This window comes from Zonotrichia leucophrys, chromosome 9 (assembly GCF_028769735.1).
Source record: "Zonotrichia leucophrys gambelii isolate GWCS_2022_RI chromosome 9, RI_Zleu_2.0, whole genome shotgun sequence".
NCBI classification, from domain to species: Eukaryota; Metazoa; Chordata; class Aves; order Passeriformes; family Passerellidae; genus Zonotrichia; species Zonotrichia leucophrys.
The window spans coordinates 4900089-4915645 of record NC_088179.1 but is presented as its reverse complement, the minus strand read 5'-3'; the positions used below and the strand labels follow the sequence as shown (position 1 = coordinate 4915645).

Here is a 15557-nt window from a genome sequence, read left to right as displayed (position 1 = left end):
CGGTCTCCGGCTCAGGGACGTACCCCTGGGGGCGTGTCCTGCCGAGCGCGCGCGCGCGGCCCCGCGGTGTCGTCACTTCCCGCTCGGACGGCGCTGTCGCCGGGGTCGGTCGTGTCCGGTTCGGGCGGCGGTGTCGGGAGCAGCGGGACGGGACGATGAGCGACAGCGGGGAACAAAACTACGGCGAGCGGGTAATACACGGAGCCCGAGCACGCTGCGCGGCCGGGCCCCCTCCTTTTCCCTCCCAACCCCACACACCCCTCCATCGCCTTCGGGTGGCGCCGGTTCCCCCGTGTCCTCCCCGCGTCCCCTTTTGCGGGTGGCGGAGCCTCCACGGGAGCGGAGAGGCGGGTGAGGCGGCGCGGCGGGGTCGATGGCGGAGGGGCCGCTCCCCGCGTGAGGCGCCCGGCGCCATCTTGGGCCGGGACCGCGCGCCCGGGAGGGACAAAATGGCGGCCCCGGGCCCTCAGGGGCCCCTCGCCCTCCATCCCACCCTGCGGAGGGGAATCCTGTTATCATCCTCTCTCCAGAGCCGCCTCGCAATCCACTCTTGAGTTGTTCTTTTATTTAGACCGCTTTTCGCTGCATCTGCCCTGTAACAATAACTCTGCTTCTCGGGCCTGGCTTCCAGGTGGCTCGGGCTCTCCTCTAATTTAAATTTGGTAATGGAGGCAACCCCTTGGCTTTGTGAAACCTGCAGCAGATCCCTGCCAGGGCTCCTAGCTTCGGAAAGATCTCCCTGTCCAAAAGAGTTTTTATTAATGTCCAAATAGATGCCTTGCTAAGCTTCACGTTTGTGATACATATCTGTAGTTGCTTTTTATTTACTGGATCAGCGTTTGATGCCTTTATTTAGGGTCGCTACTGTGTTTTGGGGATTTTTTTTTTAGCATAATTCAAATATTTTGTTGCAGTATCGGAGAGAATTGTGGAGGTGATAAGTTCCTAAGTTTTAAATTAGAGGGGGCAAGAAATTTTAGAAAACGTAGTAATTTTGAGCCATGTCTTTCTTAGAATACGGTTTTGTCTAATTAATTCACTATTAGAAGCTGTTATGTCGAAGTGTTTCTACTTCAAGGTAGGTAAAAATAGAAAAAATTGGTCTCCAGGGAGCTAAAAATGGGAATGAATGGTGAAAGACAGGGATTAAGGAATAGGCTCGTGCTAGCACCAGTGTTTTCATTGCTATCTTCATTCACTCTGAAGTTTTTTTAGTGAGGGGGTGTTTTTTGCTCAGGGTGAATTATTTTTGTGTTAGTTTTTCAAAAGATGCTTTAATTATTGTGAAGGTCAAACTGGAAGCCAGTGTAGTCTTAATAAAATTTGCCAGGATAGCCTGCATTATATTTTCAGTCAGAAAAAGTGGAAATAATAAAACTGCTGTAGCAAAGTCTCTTTGTGTGAAACAATTATGCAGATTATATTTTTAATATAAAAAAAGTATGAAAGCATTTGTAGGCAGCCTTTGCCAGTGCCTAGAATGAATTATGTCTGAACTTTTGTGACCTTTAAATAGGTAAGTTGTTTGAAATTGATGGTTTTGTGAAGGTGAAACCATAGAGCTGGGTTGCTCAGACTGGAGCAGGGATTGCTTTTCCTTCTGCTCTTGCCTGTGTTATTTATGGATTTTTTTGCTTACTAAAGGCTTATGTTTTACTGAGCCAATGCCTTTTGTGCTTTTCCAAGCTGAAGTCTCTGCAGACTTGAGTTAGTGTTTGGATAAATAATCTGGAGTATGATTGCAGCTGTCTTAAACTGTCCCAGGTGCAGGCTGCCAGCAGGAATTGAGCTCTGTCCTTTATTGGTGTTCCTTAGGCAGTCAGATCTGGGAATTCAGTCAGCTGGATCTTGGTTTACTCCATTTCCAGCTGCATTGGTTTGCAGGCCTGACTTGATTGAGCCCTCATGGCAGCTTTGGAGATGAAGAAATTCCAGGTGCTTTTGCCAGGAATGGGACTTGTTTAAGCAGCAGCACGAATTTACTCTGGATTATGGTGTTTTTAAAAGGGGGAGGAAAGATAAAAAGAAAAAATCCCCACTTTATTTCTGTTTTCACAGCTTGTGTTCCATAGGGGGATGAACTGAAGAAACTATAAATTGTTAAATACTGGAATATACTTGAGATGCCGTTGTTATGCTGCAATGCCATGGTTTTGCAACTTAATTTTGTTTTCACTGAAATTATTCTTACTGAAGCACATGGGATTCAGGCATGGAGGGGTTGGAAAAAGACAAAGGCCAAATTAATGAATCTTACCCTGTGAATTAGTTAATTGTAGTGATGGCTTGGTATGTGGTCAGAAGGTGTTCAATATGCAAGTCAGGGTGGGGGTTTGGGTATTTTTTATGTATAAAAGCTCAGTTTACAGATTACTTACAAGGTATTAAATACATATATTTTCAGGAAAGAGTGATTTTTGTTACTAAATTATGTGAGAAGGAGGTCTGAGGAAGAAATCTGAGGTTAGAGATGAGCTGATCACTCAGTGCCACCAAAGAGATGGACCATGCCCTGTGTTCCTCCCTCCCCAGCTGGCACCTGATGGCATCTCTTGGGGAGCTCATTCGGTGCCCAAACCTGTTGAAGATAATTTGGGTTTTGCTGGTGGATTAATTTCCTTCCAGCTTGGGCACTGGAGGAGCTCACAGTGGCAGAGGTGGTGGGAGGAAGCTGTGGCCTGGTTTTTCAGAACACACTGTGTTCTTTCTGTGTGGGGTTTGGAAATCTGTGGGAAGGGATGGTTCTGCTCTCCCTGCAGTGAATCCCCGTGTCCCTCAGGGGAAGGGTTGGGGAATGTGCAGTCAGCACAGTGACACCTTGAATAAAGAGGCTGCAGGTCTCATAGTGTCATGTGAGGCTGCACCTTTCCTTAGGAAAACAAATGGAAATACATAACTTCATAGGAATATATGATTATAAAACCCTAATACTTTTATTTCTCTGTATCTTACATTACTGACTGAAATCTGTAACTGATTCCTGTGAGGAAAACCTGCATCTCAGAATTGCAAAGAACTGTGGCCATCATCTACTTTCCAGCTGCTTCTGTCCATGGAAACCTTTCCCACCCACTACCCCCCAAATAATCCTGCTCTGGGACATTCCCTGCTCAGGGTACATGGCTGTAAGGCTCTTTGGGGGGAATGTGCTTAGAGCTGATAAAATCATCCCAGCACTTGCTTTGAATGGGCTCAGGGTCTGGAATGAACCATTTACAATCCACAATCCTGGGTTTCAGGGCTTCCATGTGGATTCCAGAAGTGCCTGATGAAGGGGAAGAGCTGTTGATAAAGACAAAGGGATGTGGGGAGGGAGGTTAAATTATTAAGGTTAGGGGAGAAAAATGGTTATTGTTTAGTGAATAAAAATCTGGATGTGCTGACCAGCAGTGCTGGAATATAGGCAGGGTAAAGAAAATTGTTTCCTTCTTCCCCATGTCATGCCTGGAGCACACTTGGGCATTTTTCAATAACTTAAAATTCACACAGTTAAAGAGCAAAGAGTAGGAAAAGCAAATATAAAGAACAGCAAAAAAACATGCAAGAAACAAGCTGTGGGAGTGACTGATGTGAACTCTCAAGGATATGAAATAAATTTGCAGTGCTGCAGGCTCCTGGTACTTGGAGTTTTGGATAAGGGAGGATTTCCTGGGGCTTGGGGTGGAAAAGGGGTAACTTGGTAATTTTGGGGTTATTACCAGTCCTGGTGATGTCCAGAGCAGGTGAGGTGCATTGAATTCCTTTAAGGCTGGAATAAAGAAGTGCAATAATCCTGTAAAATGGGTGGATTGAAGGATGATCTGGGAAAAAAAGTGGATTTTTAAAGACTGGGAAATGTGAAATGCAAAGGAGTTGAATGAAAATAGGCCAGCTGTTAAACTGGTTTTGTTTTGGTAGATATTTGTCTTTAAGGCATTTTCTTTTTGAATTTCTGCTCAGCTCCTCAGTGTCCAGATTCCATATCCAAACCTTAGCATAGTACAGCAAAGACTGCCTGAAAAATGTACCAAATATATGAAGACTTGCCTGTTCTCTACTCGTTTCTTCAAAGCTTTTTGACTTTTAAAGCTCTGAAAAAGGGTTTGGTGTGTGTTTGTGGGCAAAATCCTCCCAACTGCTTCCCTCCAATCTTGCATTTCTCCTTTTCTTTCTGGTCTCCACCTGTATTTGGACACAGCTCCTTCTGTTTAGCCCAGATTATCTTTTGTGAATGGAATTATTTTTCCTCAGGTGAAAAGCAGCCTTGGTTTGGGTTTTAATCCTTCTTCAATCTTGCTTTCTCTAACTTTGTTAAAGACCTGAGACTTCTTATGGCAAAATTTATATATTAACTCAGAACTTACCTATGTGGAGTGTTTTCTTTGGAAGTTACTAATGGATTTAGATTAAATTAGTTAATTGTAACTTAAATTGCTCCTAAATATTCCCCCTTCCCTTTTCAGTGTTATTACATGGGGAAACTGTAGTTTAGAACAAAACATTAAACATCTGTATGAAGAATACAGCTTTGGCCAACTCTGTGCTATTTCTGTTGCTCTTGGGATTAATTGCAAACCTGCTTTGTCCTGTGCATTGTGTTTCTTTCCCCCGTATGGAAGGGAATTGTGAAATGATAACATTTGGTTGAAGTTGTGTGGAAGTGATTGAAGTGTGTAAATTTCTTGTTAGCAAATGAATTTCTGAATGCTTGCTACAAGATTCCAATTGAATTAATGTTCAGGTTTAAGAGGTGTTAGAAAACTAAATCAGGGGATTTTTGAAACAAATCTGGTATCCAATGTCATTGGTGAGCTTTCTTCATCAGAATTTACACTAAATTAAGGATTGTTTTTAGAAAGAAGTATAATTTTGCTGAATTTTAAGTTTTCTCTAATATCTTGAAATGAAGAATACTTTCTACTAGTGTGTTCAGGTGTTAAAGCATATAACTAAAGCCAAGCATTATACTGATTTTAAAATAAAAATACATAAATTCAAACTGCTAATTAGGTCATGCCACTGCCAGAGGGGATTGCCAGCACATAACAGAGCAGGTGGGGTGTTAGTCCAGAGCAGTTCTGATCAGGGGGGAATGCAGAGTTCTGTGGAAACACAAAGCCTGCACATGTAATGCCACTTGTGCAGGCAGCTGGGGGTGTGTGCTCCTAAACCCTCACACCAGGGCTGCCAAACTGCAGGAGGGGCCCAAAATCCACATCATTGGAGTTGATGGAATGAGCAATGCTGTGCTTTCTGCACATCCAGCAGTGGCCGCAGCAGGACCTCACTGGAGTCACTCCTTGGTGATTTTGTCTCAGTGTGTGGCTGATAGTGCAAATTATTTGGAGTTTGCTGATGCTACAATTCCTCAGTAGGTACTCAGTTGATCCAGTTGCACTTACTGTTAAATACAGACATAAATAGCAAATTCAGCTACTTAGAGCTAAGTTAAAACTGAGTTGACTGAACCTGTTGATAAAATTATAGGGCTTTGGTAGATGCAATTCTTGAACTGCATTTATAGTAAAAGTCCACAACACTTTTTTTTTTCTAGTTTCAGTTTTGGCACTAGATTTTATCCTGGAGTTCTTAAATATTCTTCATCCTGTTCTTTTTCTATTAAGGTTAATGTTGAAGAAGGAAAATGCGGAAGTCGCCATTTGACAAGTTTTATAAATGAGAATTATTTGAAGCTCAGGAATAAGTGAAGCTGAAATTTGAAAAAAAAGAAAGTGAATGCATGCTAATTATCAGACCAGAAGTCCCACTTGTAGAATATTGAGCAATTTGTGTGAAGTGGGGAAGATGAAAGAAGTCAGAATTTGAAACGGAAGAATGAAGAAAAGGAATAAAAATGAAGTTAAGATAAGAAGTAATCTGGAATCTGAAAGCACTACGCTAAGTAATTACTAGTCTGTTTATGTGTCCCTGTATATTTTGCTAAACATGCATGCATTATCTGTTTAATAGCAAAAGTACATGCAGGGTAAAGAAGTGTCTACCAGGGAAAAAAAAAAATAAAACCTCCTTAAAAATCTAGGCAGTGCTAATGCCGACTGCCCGGACACATAGCTATGAATATTTACCATTGATTTCACTGGAGCTTGTTTACAGCCCCTAGGTGAACAAGGAATTGTGTACAAATTAGGCTTTCAATATCTGCGTGCAGGAATCCCGTTCTGCTTCCAGAAGCGGAAGTGCTCATGGGTCTGGCAAGTCGGGGAGGCACACCCCTGCAAGATCTCGCTCTAAGGAGGATTCCAGGCGCTCCAGGTCAAAATCTAGATCCAGGTCTGAATCCAGGTGAGTTTGCTTCTTTTACCTCTTCTTCCTCCTCACAACTCAGGTGATTGTCAGAGGTGGCCCAGCATAGCCAGTTCTGTTCCCAGAGTTAGTGACTCTTCTGTGGACATGGACTGCAAAGGGGCATGCATGGTTGCAGGATTGGGAAAGCCAAATTATATCAATTCAGATGTTTTTGCTGCTTCTTCCAATAGTTAAATAGCTATGTAGCTTTGTATCCTTGCTGATACACTTTGGAAGTGCCTGCCTTTTATCTCTTGGTAGACTAAATTGTGTCTGAGCCTGGAGTTTAGATCTTAGTTTTTTTGTGCATCAACAGATTTCCCATTTTAAGCCACATTCCTGTATTACATTTCTTCACTGGAAGCAGTGATGTTTCTGGAATAGTGGAAAGAAGCAGTAGAATTTCAGTCTGACATTTTAAATACGTTGATTTAACTTGAAAATTAACAGGAAGCTTTGAATATTAGACAGCTCTGCAAGCTCTCCACAAAAGTTGTGGAGAACTTGCTTATAGTGTTTGTTATGTGATAGCACAAACATCCACGTGCCTCTTGCCCTGTATAGGGCAGGGAAGCTGCAGAACACCTTTGGGGAAACTTTTTAATATTAAAACAACAAAGTCACTACACCCTCCCAGCATGTTCTTTTGCCCTTTAATCCATGTGACTCCTGGGATCCCATACTCCTTAAAATATTTCCCACTTACAGAATAACCACAACACTGAGTAAAAACACAGTCACAGATGGTACACAATTCTGAGGAAGCAAATAGAAGATGTAGAATTTATGAGAGACCTGGCACATCTTACTTTTGCAATAAACAGTGTTTAAATAATACCCTGGCAACTGGCTTTTTACTTTTTAATGACCAAAAAGTAGAAGTTTATAACTACTACAGCTTCCTGAGCATTTAACAGCTATCTTGAAGGTGCCTCTGGCTGGAAATAATGGAATTACGTGCCAGAGTTAGTGTTGATTAGTAGATTTGGACAGAATTGTGTCGAGGCACATATTTAGAAACAACCTACTTTAATCTCTGTTCAGTGCTGTCACACGTTGAGATGTGGTCATGGGCAGATCTTTGAACTCTGGCTTTCCCCAGAGAAATAACCCTGTGATAACTTCTTTATTTCTTGGTAGTTTCTGTTTCAAATGTATTTTTGAGTTACAAGCTTTATAAATTAAACTTTGATTTGGGAACCAACCTGTGTCCTGGTGTTTTTATCAGTTGGCGTGTGGATATCCTTGATTTTAAAATCACTTTTATTGATGTTTGTCGTTCCTATCTTTGGCTGATACCATTCTGGTACCTGAAATACCAGTTCTGTTTGCCTTAATTTTTTTTTCCTATATCAGTGTCTAAAATGTGGCTGTGTGCATGTGTGGAGCTTCTTTTTTTTTTTATATATATTCTTTCTCTCTTTTTTTACTGTTTTCCCAGCTTCAGGGAAGTTCTCTCTCTTTTTTTTTTTTATTTTGTTGCCAAAAATAATGTTTTCTTTATAAATACATAATGAGAAGTGCTGTAATGGGACATGCTGAATTAATTTCTCCTGAACACGAATATGCATTTTAAGTTGAGCTTCTCTGACTCTCTCCTGATGGTGTTGGAAGTGTTTTTTGAGGAGCTAGATTGAACAGTTTGGCTGCCTGGTGACACTTGGTGAGGAATCTTGGAAGAAGCTGTTAAATGCTCAGGAGTTAAGGCAGTTCAGGTTCAGAGCTTCCCTCACACCAGTGGGGTGGTGCTGCTGTGGAATTAGAGGAAGGGGACATTTAAGACGCAAGAGCCTGAAAATCAGCAATTTGTGACTCAGATCCATTGACTTTTACACTGTTTACTGCACTTCTTAGCCTTGAGGGGTTTTCCTTTGCAGTGGAGCACAGGTTACTCAGTGCAGCCATCAGCAGACCAAGATCAGGTGTAGTATCCCTGTGTGAGTGCCCAGCTTTTCCTCTAGGATTGCCTGTGTTGGGAGGGGTGAGGCTTTGGGAGGAGGAATTGAAGAGTTTCAGACCCTCATGTCCACAGAGCTCGTGATGTAAGAAAATATTTTTGGGGTTAAAGAATTAGTGAGCAGTTGCATAAATGCACTTAAGAGTCTAAAGATGTAAATATTCATGAACAAACAGTGCCAAAATAACTGCTGAAATACCAGCAGGTAAATGAGCCAGCTCAGGATTGATTTCTTCAGATTGTGTTCAGCTCTGTTCTAGGGATATTTGCTTTTCAGTGTCACCCAAGGCAGCACTAAGAAAGAGAGTGCCCCCCTTAGTGGTGCATGCTTTGTGTTAAAGCATATTTGACTGATTAGTGTGAAAAAAAACCCACCCCACTTGTTTTTACCTAAACACTGAATATTCTAAGCCCTAAGTTGTCACACCCAGGTATCTTTGTTAAAGGAAGAGCTGACTGATCCAAGTGCAAGTTCCTGGACTGCAGCAGGAATGCCCTGAGACTATCTGCAGTAATCTGATAGTAAAGATTTAGCACACAGAGAGTAGAGAGATTCATCTATTGAGAGTAGTGAGTAAATGGATTATAGCTGAGGTATGTGGTACTGCAAGATTTTGGAAAACAATTATTTGAGCCTTTTGTGACTGCTTGCTGTATTTTTAAAATACTGAACACCCCAACAAGCCCAGCACTGTACCTCTCTGTTGTTTCCCTCAGGTCTAGGTCGAGGAGGAGTTCCCGCAGACACTACACGCGGTCGCGCTCGCGGTCCCGCTCGCACAGGAGATCCCGGAGCAGGTCGTACAGTCGGGACTACCGGCGGCGGCACAGTCACAGCCATTCCCCCATGTCTACTCGCAGGCGGCACATTGGGAACAGGGTACGTGTGTGAGCCACGAGTCATGGCCTCTGTGCCCTGAGGAACACAAAGGCCTTTGTGAAATGCTTGTGCTCCTGTAGGTTTAATGTATTGCTGTCTGTTAGCAGGTGACCTGTGAAAAATGTCTGGTTTATGATTGGCTTTTCGCAAATATTATAATGAATATTAGATGTGTCGTGTTAGAAAGTAATGCTGTATTAATTCTCTTAAATAGTGTGGCAAATATAGTTTTAGGTTATAAGAAATGTTAAAATAGAAACTATGCTATGTAGGATAATTTTTTTAAAGAAGGGACTCGCAGTGAGATAGCAGCCACAGGACACTTAAAACTTTCAGAGAAAGATAATTTATTGCCCTCTTATCAGAAGAAATGAACTTCTTCCTGCCTTGAAGGCACTGTTAGGATTCAAAGGAAGAAGTTGACAATGGCAAGACAGAATCCTGTATTTGAATGGAATTTATGCATCATGTATGAATATGCAACAGGCTATTGCTATTAAGGGTTAATCCTTTGTTAACGGGTGTCCTTTTTCTGGCTCATGTTGCCCAGAAAAAGGTACCCTGACATCCATAACTCTTTGTCTCTCTTGTCTCATCCTAATTTGAATTGTCCAAATTATTATTACTCTAATTATATTACTATTTTTATAACCATTTTATTACTATTAAACTTTAAAAATTTTAAAAAAACAAGTGATTGGCATTTTCCACATGACCCAAATCTCAGCCCCACCTTAGTTTGTTTTCTTCTTGAAGCTCTGACAGTCACAACTTGAGAAGCACGTTGCACTGTAAATAAACCCAATTTGATTTGAATATCTGTGTCCTTTCCTTTAGGCAAATCCTGATCCAAACTGTTGTCTCGGAGTGTTTGGGCTGAGTCTGTACACTACAGAACGAGACCTGCGGGAGGTTTTCTCCAAGTATGGCCCCATTGCCGACGTTTCCATCGTGTACGATCAGCAATCACGGCGCTCCCGAGGGTTCGCCTTCGTCTACTTCGAGAACGTCGAGGATGCCAAGGAGGTAGCTTGGGGTGCCCAGTGTGGGCCATGTTTGCTGGGCTCTGAGCTCCTGGGGTGTGTGTTCTGTCACAGGGTATAGCCAGGAGAAACTCATAGCCTGGAAAATACTTGGAGTCTTGTAATCATGGAATTTTACCAGTGCTGCAGAATGAATCGGGAATTCTGTAATCACTTCTCAAAAAGTAGAGAATCCTACACTCATACCAATCCTTGTAAAGCTGCCCTTTATGGGCTAGAACAAGGCTTATATTCTGCATAAACTCCACTCCAGAGAATCTCCAGGTTTTTCCACATTTTTTCCAGGTCATGAAGTCTTCCATTTTGGTTTACAGCTTGATATATAGGTCCTTCTACTTGCCAGACAAAAATAAAAAAAAGCACAATTGGTTTTGGTTTTTTACTTTTTATTTGTAACTCTGATATTCAAGGTTATGGTAATTTGAAGGATGTATTTGAATACCTTATTGATGTTCTTTTAACCTTTAAATGTTTTATGTTGTGTGATGGAGTAGTTATATCTCCCTACATCAGCATGTTCAAAGATTGCTCTTAGTCATGTCAGAGGCACTGAAACAATTGCCCAGTGGTGTTCCTTTCAGGATTTTAATGCCATAAAAGTCACATTTTCAGTGATTACTGGCACTGAAGTTCAGCTGACCTAGAGTGTCTCACACAGTACATTCAGTGCAAGATGTGACACTCAGACCTGCCTCCAAACTCAGCTGTGTTTAAGACATTTTAACACTTGAAGCAGTGGCTGGAAATTGTTGTTAAAGTTCATACCTACAGCTAATGCTCTTCTGTCCTTCCTTAGGCAAAGGAACGTGCCAATGGAATGGAGCTGGATGGAAGAAGGATCCGGGTAGACTTCTCCATAACAAAGAGACCGCACACACCTACCCCTGGAATTTATATGGGAAGACCCACTTAGTAAGTTTTATCTGTGGTTTGGGTGGGTTTTTTCCTTCCCAACCAGTACAGGATTTTGTAAAAACTCCTCTTTCTCCTCTGAGACCTGATTCTGAGTGGTTTTCCACATTAATGCACAAGTTGTGTTCTCTTGTTCATGGCTGCTGTGCTGTACCCTGAAAACACTAGACATGAGCATCAGTAGTAATGCTTGTGTCAACAGGAAGACATTTTGACAATTTCTAAATTACTTTTAGTTTTCCTGTGTACCTTCCAATATTCATGTCCTTTGCAAGCTCAGGTTTTCAAGAGTGAATGAACAAGTGCTGGTAAAGGAGCTGAGTGGCTCAGTTAGCATTAGGGCTGAGCAGTGTGCTGTCTTCACATACTGCATGCACATTTAACTTCAAGTTGCCAACAGTGTCAGTTGTTTTCCCAAGTCATTCCCCAGTTCATTTCCCAAGACTTTCAGCTTACTGATGGTGATGTTAAGACTACAGGTTTCTGATTTTTTTAGTCACAAAGTTGATTGAACAGGAGCTTTTTCAGAGGTAAAAGGGGATGAAGACTTGCTTCAGAATGGAATTCCTTGAGTGCCTGTGATACCAAAAGGTTGAGGTTTATAAAGATTGAGGAAAGTTCAAGCATTTAAAAAGCAATTATTAAAGTCATCCTGTTCCCACCTGCACTGGTGGGAAAACAGGAGTGCTCACAGTCTTCCAACTGTAAGGATGGGACATAATAATACAATCCAGTTTAAATAGTGTGAATTTACCAGACTGCAGACAAAATTCAAGTTCTGTATGTTGTAAATGCAATTTCCTTCACTTCCTGCAGTGGCAGCTCACGGCGACGAGATTACTACGACAGAGGCTACGACAGAGGCTACGATGACCGTGACTACTACAGCAGGTCATACAGGTGAGCATATTTGCAATATTTTGCTGCTTTCTAAACTCTACTCTCTCATCTGCCTGTGCAAGCAGTAGGCAGTTCATCCTACATAACTATTCCAGAATATTTTTGCGCTCGCTGTCGTTCTGGAATCTTCCTGTGCAATCTCCACCAAAATGATTGCTCAGTGCATATCAAATTGGTTGGATTGAGAAATACTTGATGGTGTTTGACCTGTGGCCTAGCTTAGTCCAAAATGTTTTTTAAATCTGCACTGAAGATTTGAAAAACAAAGCATGTTCTTTGTATTTTCATTTTAGAATCTTTAGTTGGTTCGTCTGTTAGCACTGAAATGGTGCAGATTAATATTTGAGTTGGCATTACAGTGTCAACTTATATTTTGAGCACAGTGTAGTAGATAAAAAGTGGAAAATTTCTGTGGTCCCCAGTATCTCCTGCTGATAATTGTGGCACCTCAACTATTGCCAAAAATAAGGAATTGGACATCTGCATTAAAAGGCTTTTTTAACACCCCTTGTCAGGTTGAATGTGTGTGTAATCACGATTGGTTTTGGTGACAGCATTTTCCAGCAAAATCCTTGTCCCCTGCAAAATCCTCACAATTTCTGGGACCACGTTAAGTTGAACACAAAAAGAAGAGTTGATTTTTTTTTTTTTCTGTCTGTACTACCAAACATTCCTGCAATTGCAGAATTCTGTGTTAAAGTTACAATGTGCCCAAGTCTTAAGTGGTGCCTTTTCCTTCTGATAGGGTTTGTGGATGTTACCAGAAGCTGTTATTGGGTCAGGAGAAAACCAGTGAGAGTGACCTGCTCTAGTGGGAGGTGTCCCTGCCTGTGGCAGCACTGTGCCCCTGGATGGTGTTTAGGGTCCAGCCCAAACCATTCTGGGATTCTGTGAATAAATATGGAGCCAATATGACTCTTGTGTGGCTACTTGAAAAATGTCATGGTGCTACTGTCCCCTCCTACAGACATGGGTTGGTTGAGGAAGAGAGAAGTGTTGCTATGTTGTCAGGGCTTCCCTGAGGAAGAAAGAGTTGGAATTGTTCAAGATGCAGTGGAGCATTGCATACCCCACCCTAAAAATTCCATTGGTAACAATTCCTTTGCATTCCCTGCCCTGTGTGAAAATAATGCCCTAAGGGAAATGCAGTGTCAGATGGGAATTGTCCTGTTAAAACTTCAGTTTCTCCTTGTTGCTTTGGGAGGCTTAACTTTGCCTGAAAAACTGTCTGTAAATAAGGGAATAAACTTTAAAAAAGCAATCTCCCAAAAACAACTGGTGAAGACTTTGAACTTGATTTAGTCTCCTGGGAAAGCTTTGCTGATCTGAATCTGAGAAGGTTCCAGTCCAGCCACTCAGTGTTAATGCTCTAAGGTGTTGTTTTTACTCTCCAGGAGAAGTTACATCACAGTTCTTGTTTAAATGTGACTCTAAAGTGTTAAAATGTCAGGATAGGAGGTTTTTCCCTGCCTCCACCTTGGAATCAATGTTTTTCTTCTGGATAGTGAGTTGATCTTGCTACTTGAAAATAATAAGTAAGAGGGTTTTCCTTGAATAGGTGTTTAAAAATCAATGTTAAATTAAGTAATTCAGCATCACCCAGTATAGGAACTAATGTTGTCTTATCTTCACATGATTTTCTTACTCGATGGAGGGGTTTTGTACAGTGAACTTTTTATTTTTGAAATTCCTAAAAGTCATTCTGCTTTTGTTTTCACAGAGGGGGTGGTGGCGGCGGTGGAGGAGGCTGGAGAGCTGTTCAGGACAGGGATCAGTTTTACAGGTGTGTACTGGATTAGTGGAACAAGGCAAGGAAAGACAAAACTTGAGAGTGCCTGGATTGGAGGGGTTTGGGGGTGCCTGGCTGTAGCACTGACTCTGAGTCAAGGACATCTTCACCTTGGACAAGTAATTCAGATTAAAAGTGAAGGTGGATTTGGCTTACCCTGCTTGTGTGGGATGTGCCTGGCTTCAAACTAAATTCACATGAAAGCAGATTGTGAGTGCAAGAGCCTGTATTTGTTGTGTTAGTCAAAAATAATACTGGTAACAAAAAACAGAATTCAGATCTTTGCTTTGGAACCCAGTAGAAACAGGTTGATCAGGTCTCCCATGCTTGTTAGCATTCCTGAGACCAGGATGGGGTTAGAGCTACCCACATAAAGCTGTGCCACTCAGCTGTGCAGGTTTTAACAAGGGGATTGTTTGTGTCACCCCTGTCACAGGAGGAGGTCACCGTCACCGTACTACAGCCGAGGGGGGTACAGATCCCGCTCCAGATCCCGCTCCTACTCACCTCGTAAGTAGCCATGGGCTCAGGGAATGCTTTGGGTTGGGAGGGACCTTAAAGCTCTGCCCATTCCCCCCCTGCCATGGGCAGGGACTCCTTCCATAGAACAGCTTGCTCCAAGCCCCTCCAGCCTTACCGTACCTGGGCCCTGCCCAGTCACAGAGTTCATGTCTCAAAAGTAAATTTGCCATTCCTTGAACTTCTTTTAAACTTCTGTGTCCACTAAGATGGACTTTGGTGTGGATATTTTATTGAGCCACAGTTCCTTTATTGCTTCATTGAGAAGCCTTGAGGGCAGAGTAAATACTTAAGGAAAACCAAGTGACATAACAGCTCTTGTTTTGAGTCTGAGAACCTTATTCTTCCTCCAGAATCCTGTTAAAACAGGAGTTAGTGGTTACCTCTAGGACATCAGCTCAGATCTGATGGAGGTTTGAGGAGAGGCAGTGGATTTTAGCCAGAAATCTCTCAATCCATGAAGTCTGACTGTTGGGTTTTTGTCTTTCAGGTCGCTATTAAAGCATGACACATAGAGGAATTTCTAGCTACAGCCTTTGAGTTGAAATTGCAAGTTTGTGGACAATATTTTTTTATTGTCTCTTCTGTTTAACCGAGTGACAGTACCTAGTGAATGAGGTGACTTTTACACCTTTTATGAAGACAACTTCTGTGGTGTTCAATGCTGTTTCATTCTGCATATTTGTGTAGTTTGGTGCTTTGTTTCCAGTTGTGTTTGGAAAGGAGTATGTTTTGCATGTATTTTTTTAGTCTCCATTTTGACTCCTGAAAGGTTTCTATATTAAAGACAAAAACTGTTCAGTAAGTTTTTTCTACTGATTCCAAGTTATTCCCAAGATCCAAACCTGTGTAAAATGCTTTCCAAAAGCAAGAAAATAAAATAAAAAGACGTATGTTTTTTTCTTTCCCTTCCTCTTTTTTTGCCAAGAAAACAAAAGCATGGAGGTAATCCCAGGGCAAGTGCCATCCACTCCTTCTAGGAAGAACCAGTCTTTTGATGTAAACATCCACAACTAAACTGCATCTGAGGTGTTTCTCAAGTCCATTTCTCACTTGTGAAATGAGCACTGAATCCCTTATTTGGGTGTTTAGCTGTTGCCACTTGTATTTAAAAGCTTTTGGGCCAACACTTCATGTGTATCTGTCATACCACGTAGTGAATTTGTGCACTTGGATCTCTGAGCCAGTTATTTTTTAATCTTGTGTTGGAGGAGCTTTCCACGTTGCTTTGTGGTGAGAATGTGGGGTTTTGTGGAAATAATGGAAATTTCT

At 41.8% G+C, this 15557-nt stretch overlaps 1 protein-coding gene across 2 annotated transcripts; it reads left to right on the top strand.

Annotated features, from left to right (window-relative positions):
• On the top strand, positions 1 to 15178 carry TRA2B (transformer 2 beta homolog). 2 transcript variants are annotated; one of them, XM_064720681.1, is made up of 9 exons: positions 1 to 191; positions 6149 to 6282; positions 8960 to 9122; positions 9960 to 10148; positions 10962 to 11077; positions 11894 to 11977; positions 13698 to 13760; positions 14203 to 14276; positions 14776 to 15178. In XM_064720681.1, exons 1-9 carry the CDS (start codon positions 156 to 158, stop codon positions 14784 to 14786), a joined length of 870 nt encoding a protein of 289 aa, XP_064576751.1. In that variant the 5' UTR covers positions 1 to 155; the 3' UTR covers positions 14787 to 15178. The 2 variants fall into 2 exon arrangements, with proteins under 2 accessions (XP_064576751.1, XP_064576752.1); XM_064720682.1 differs by lacking the exon at positions 14776 to 15178 and having other exon boundaries at positions 37 to 191; positions 14203 to 14284.
• The last annotated feature ends 379 nt before the right edge of the window (positions 15179 to 15557 follow it).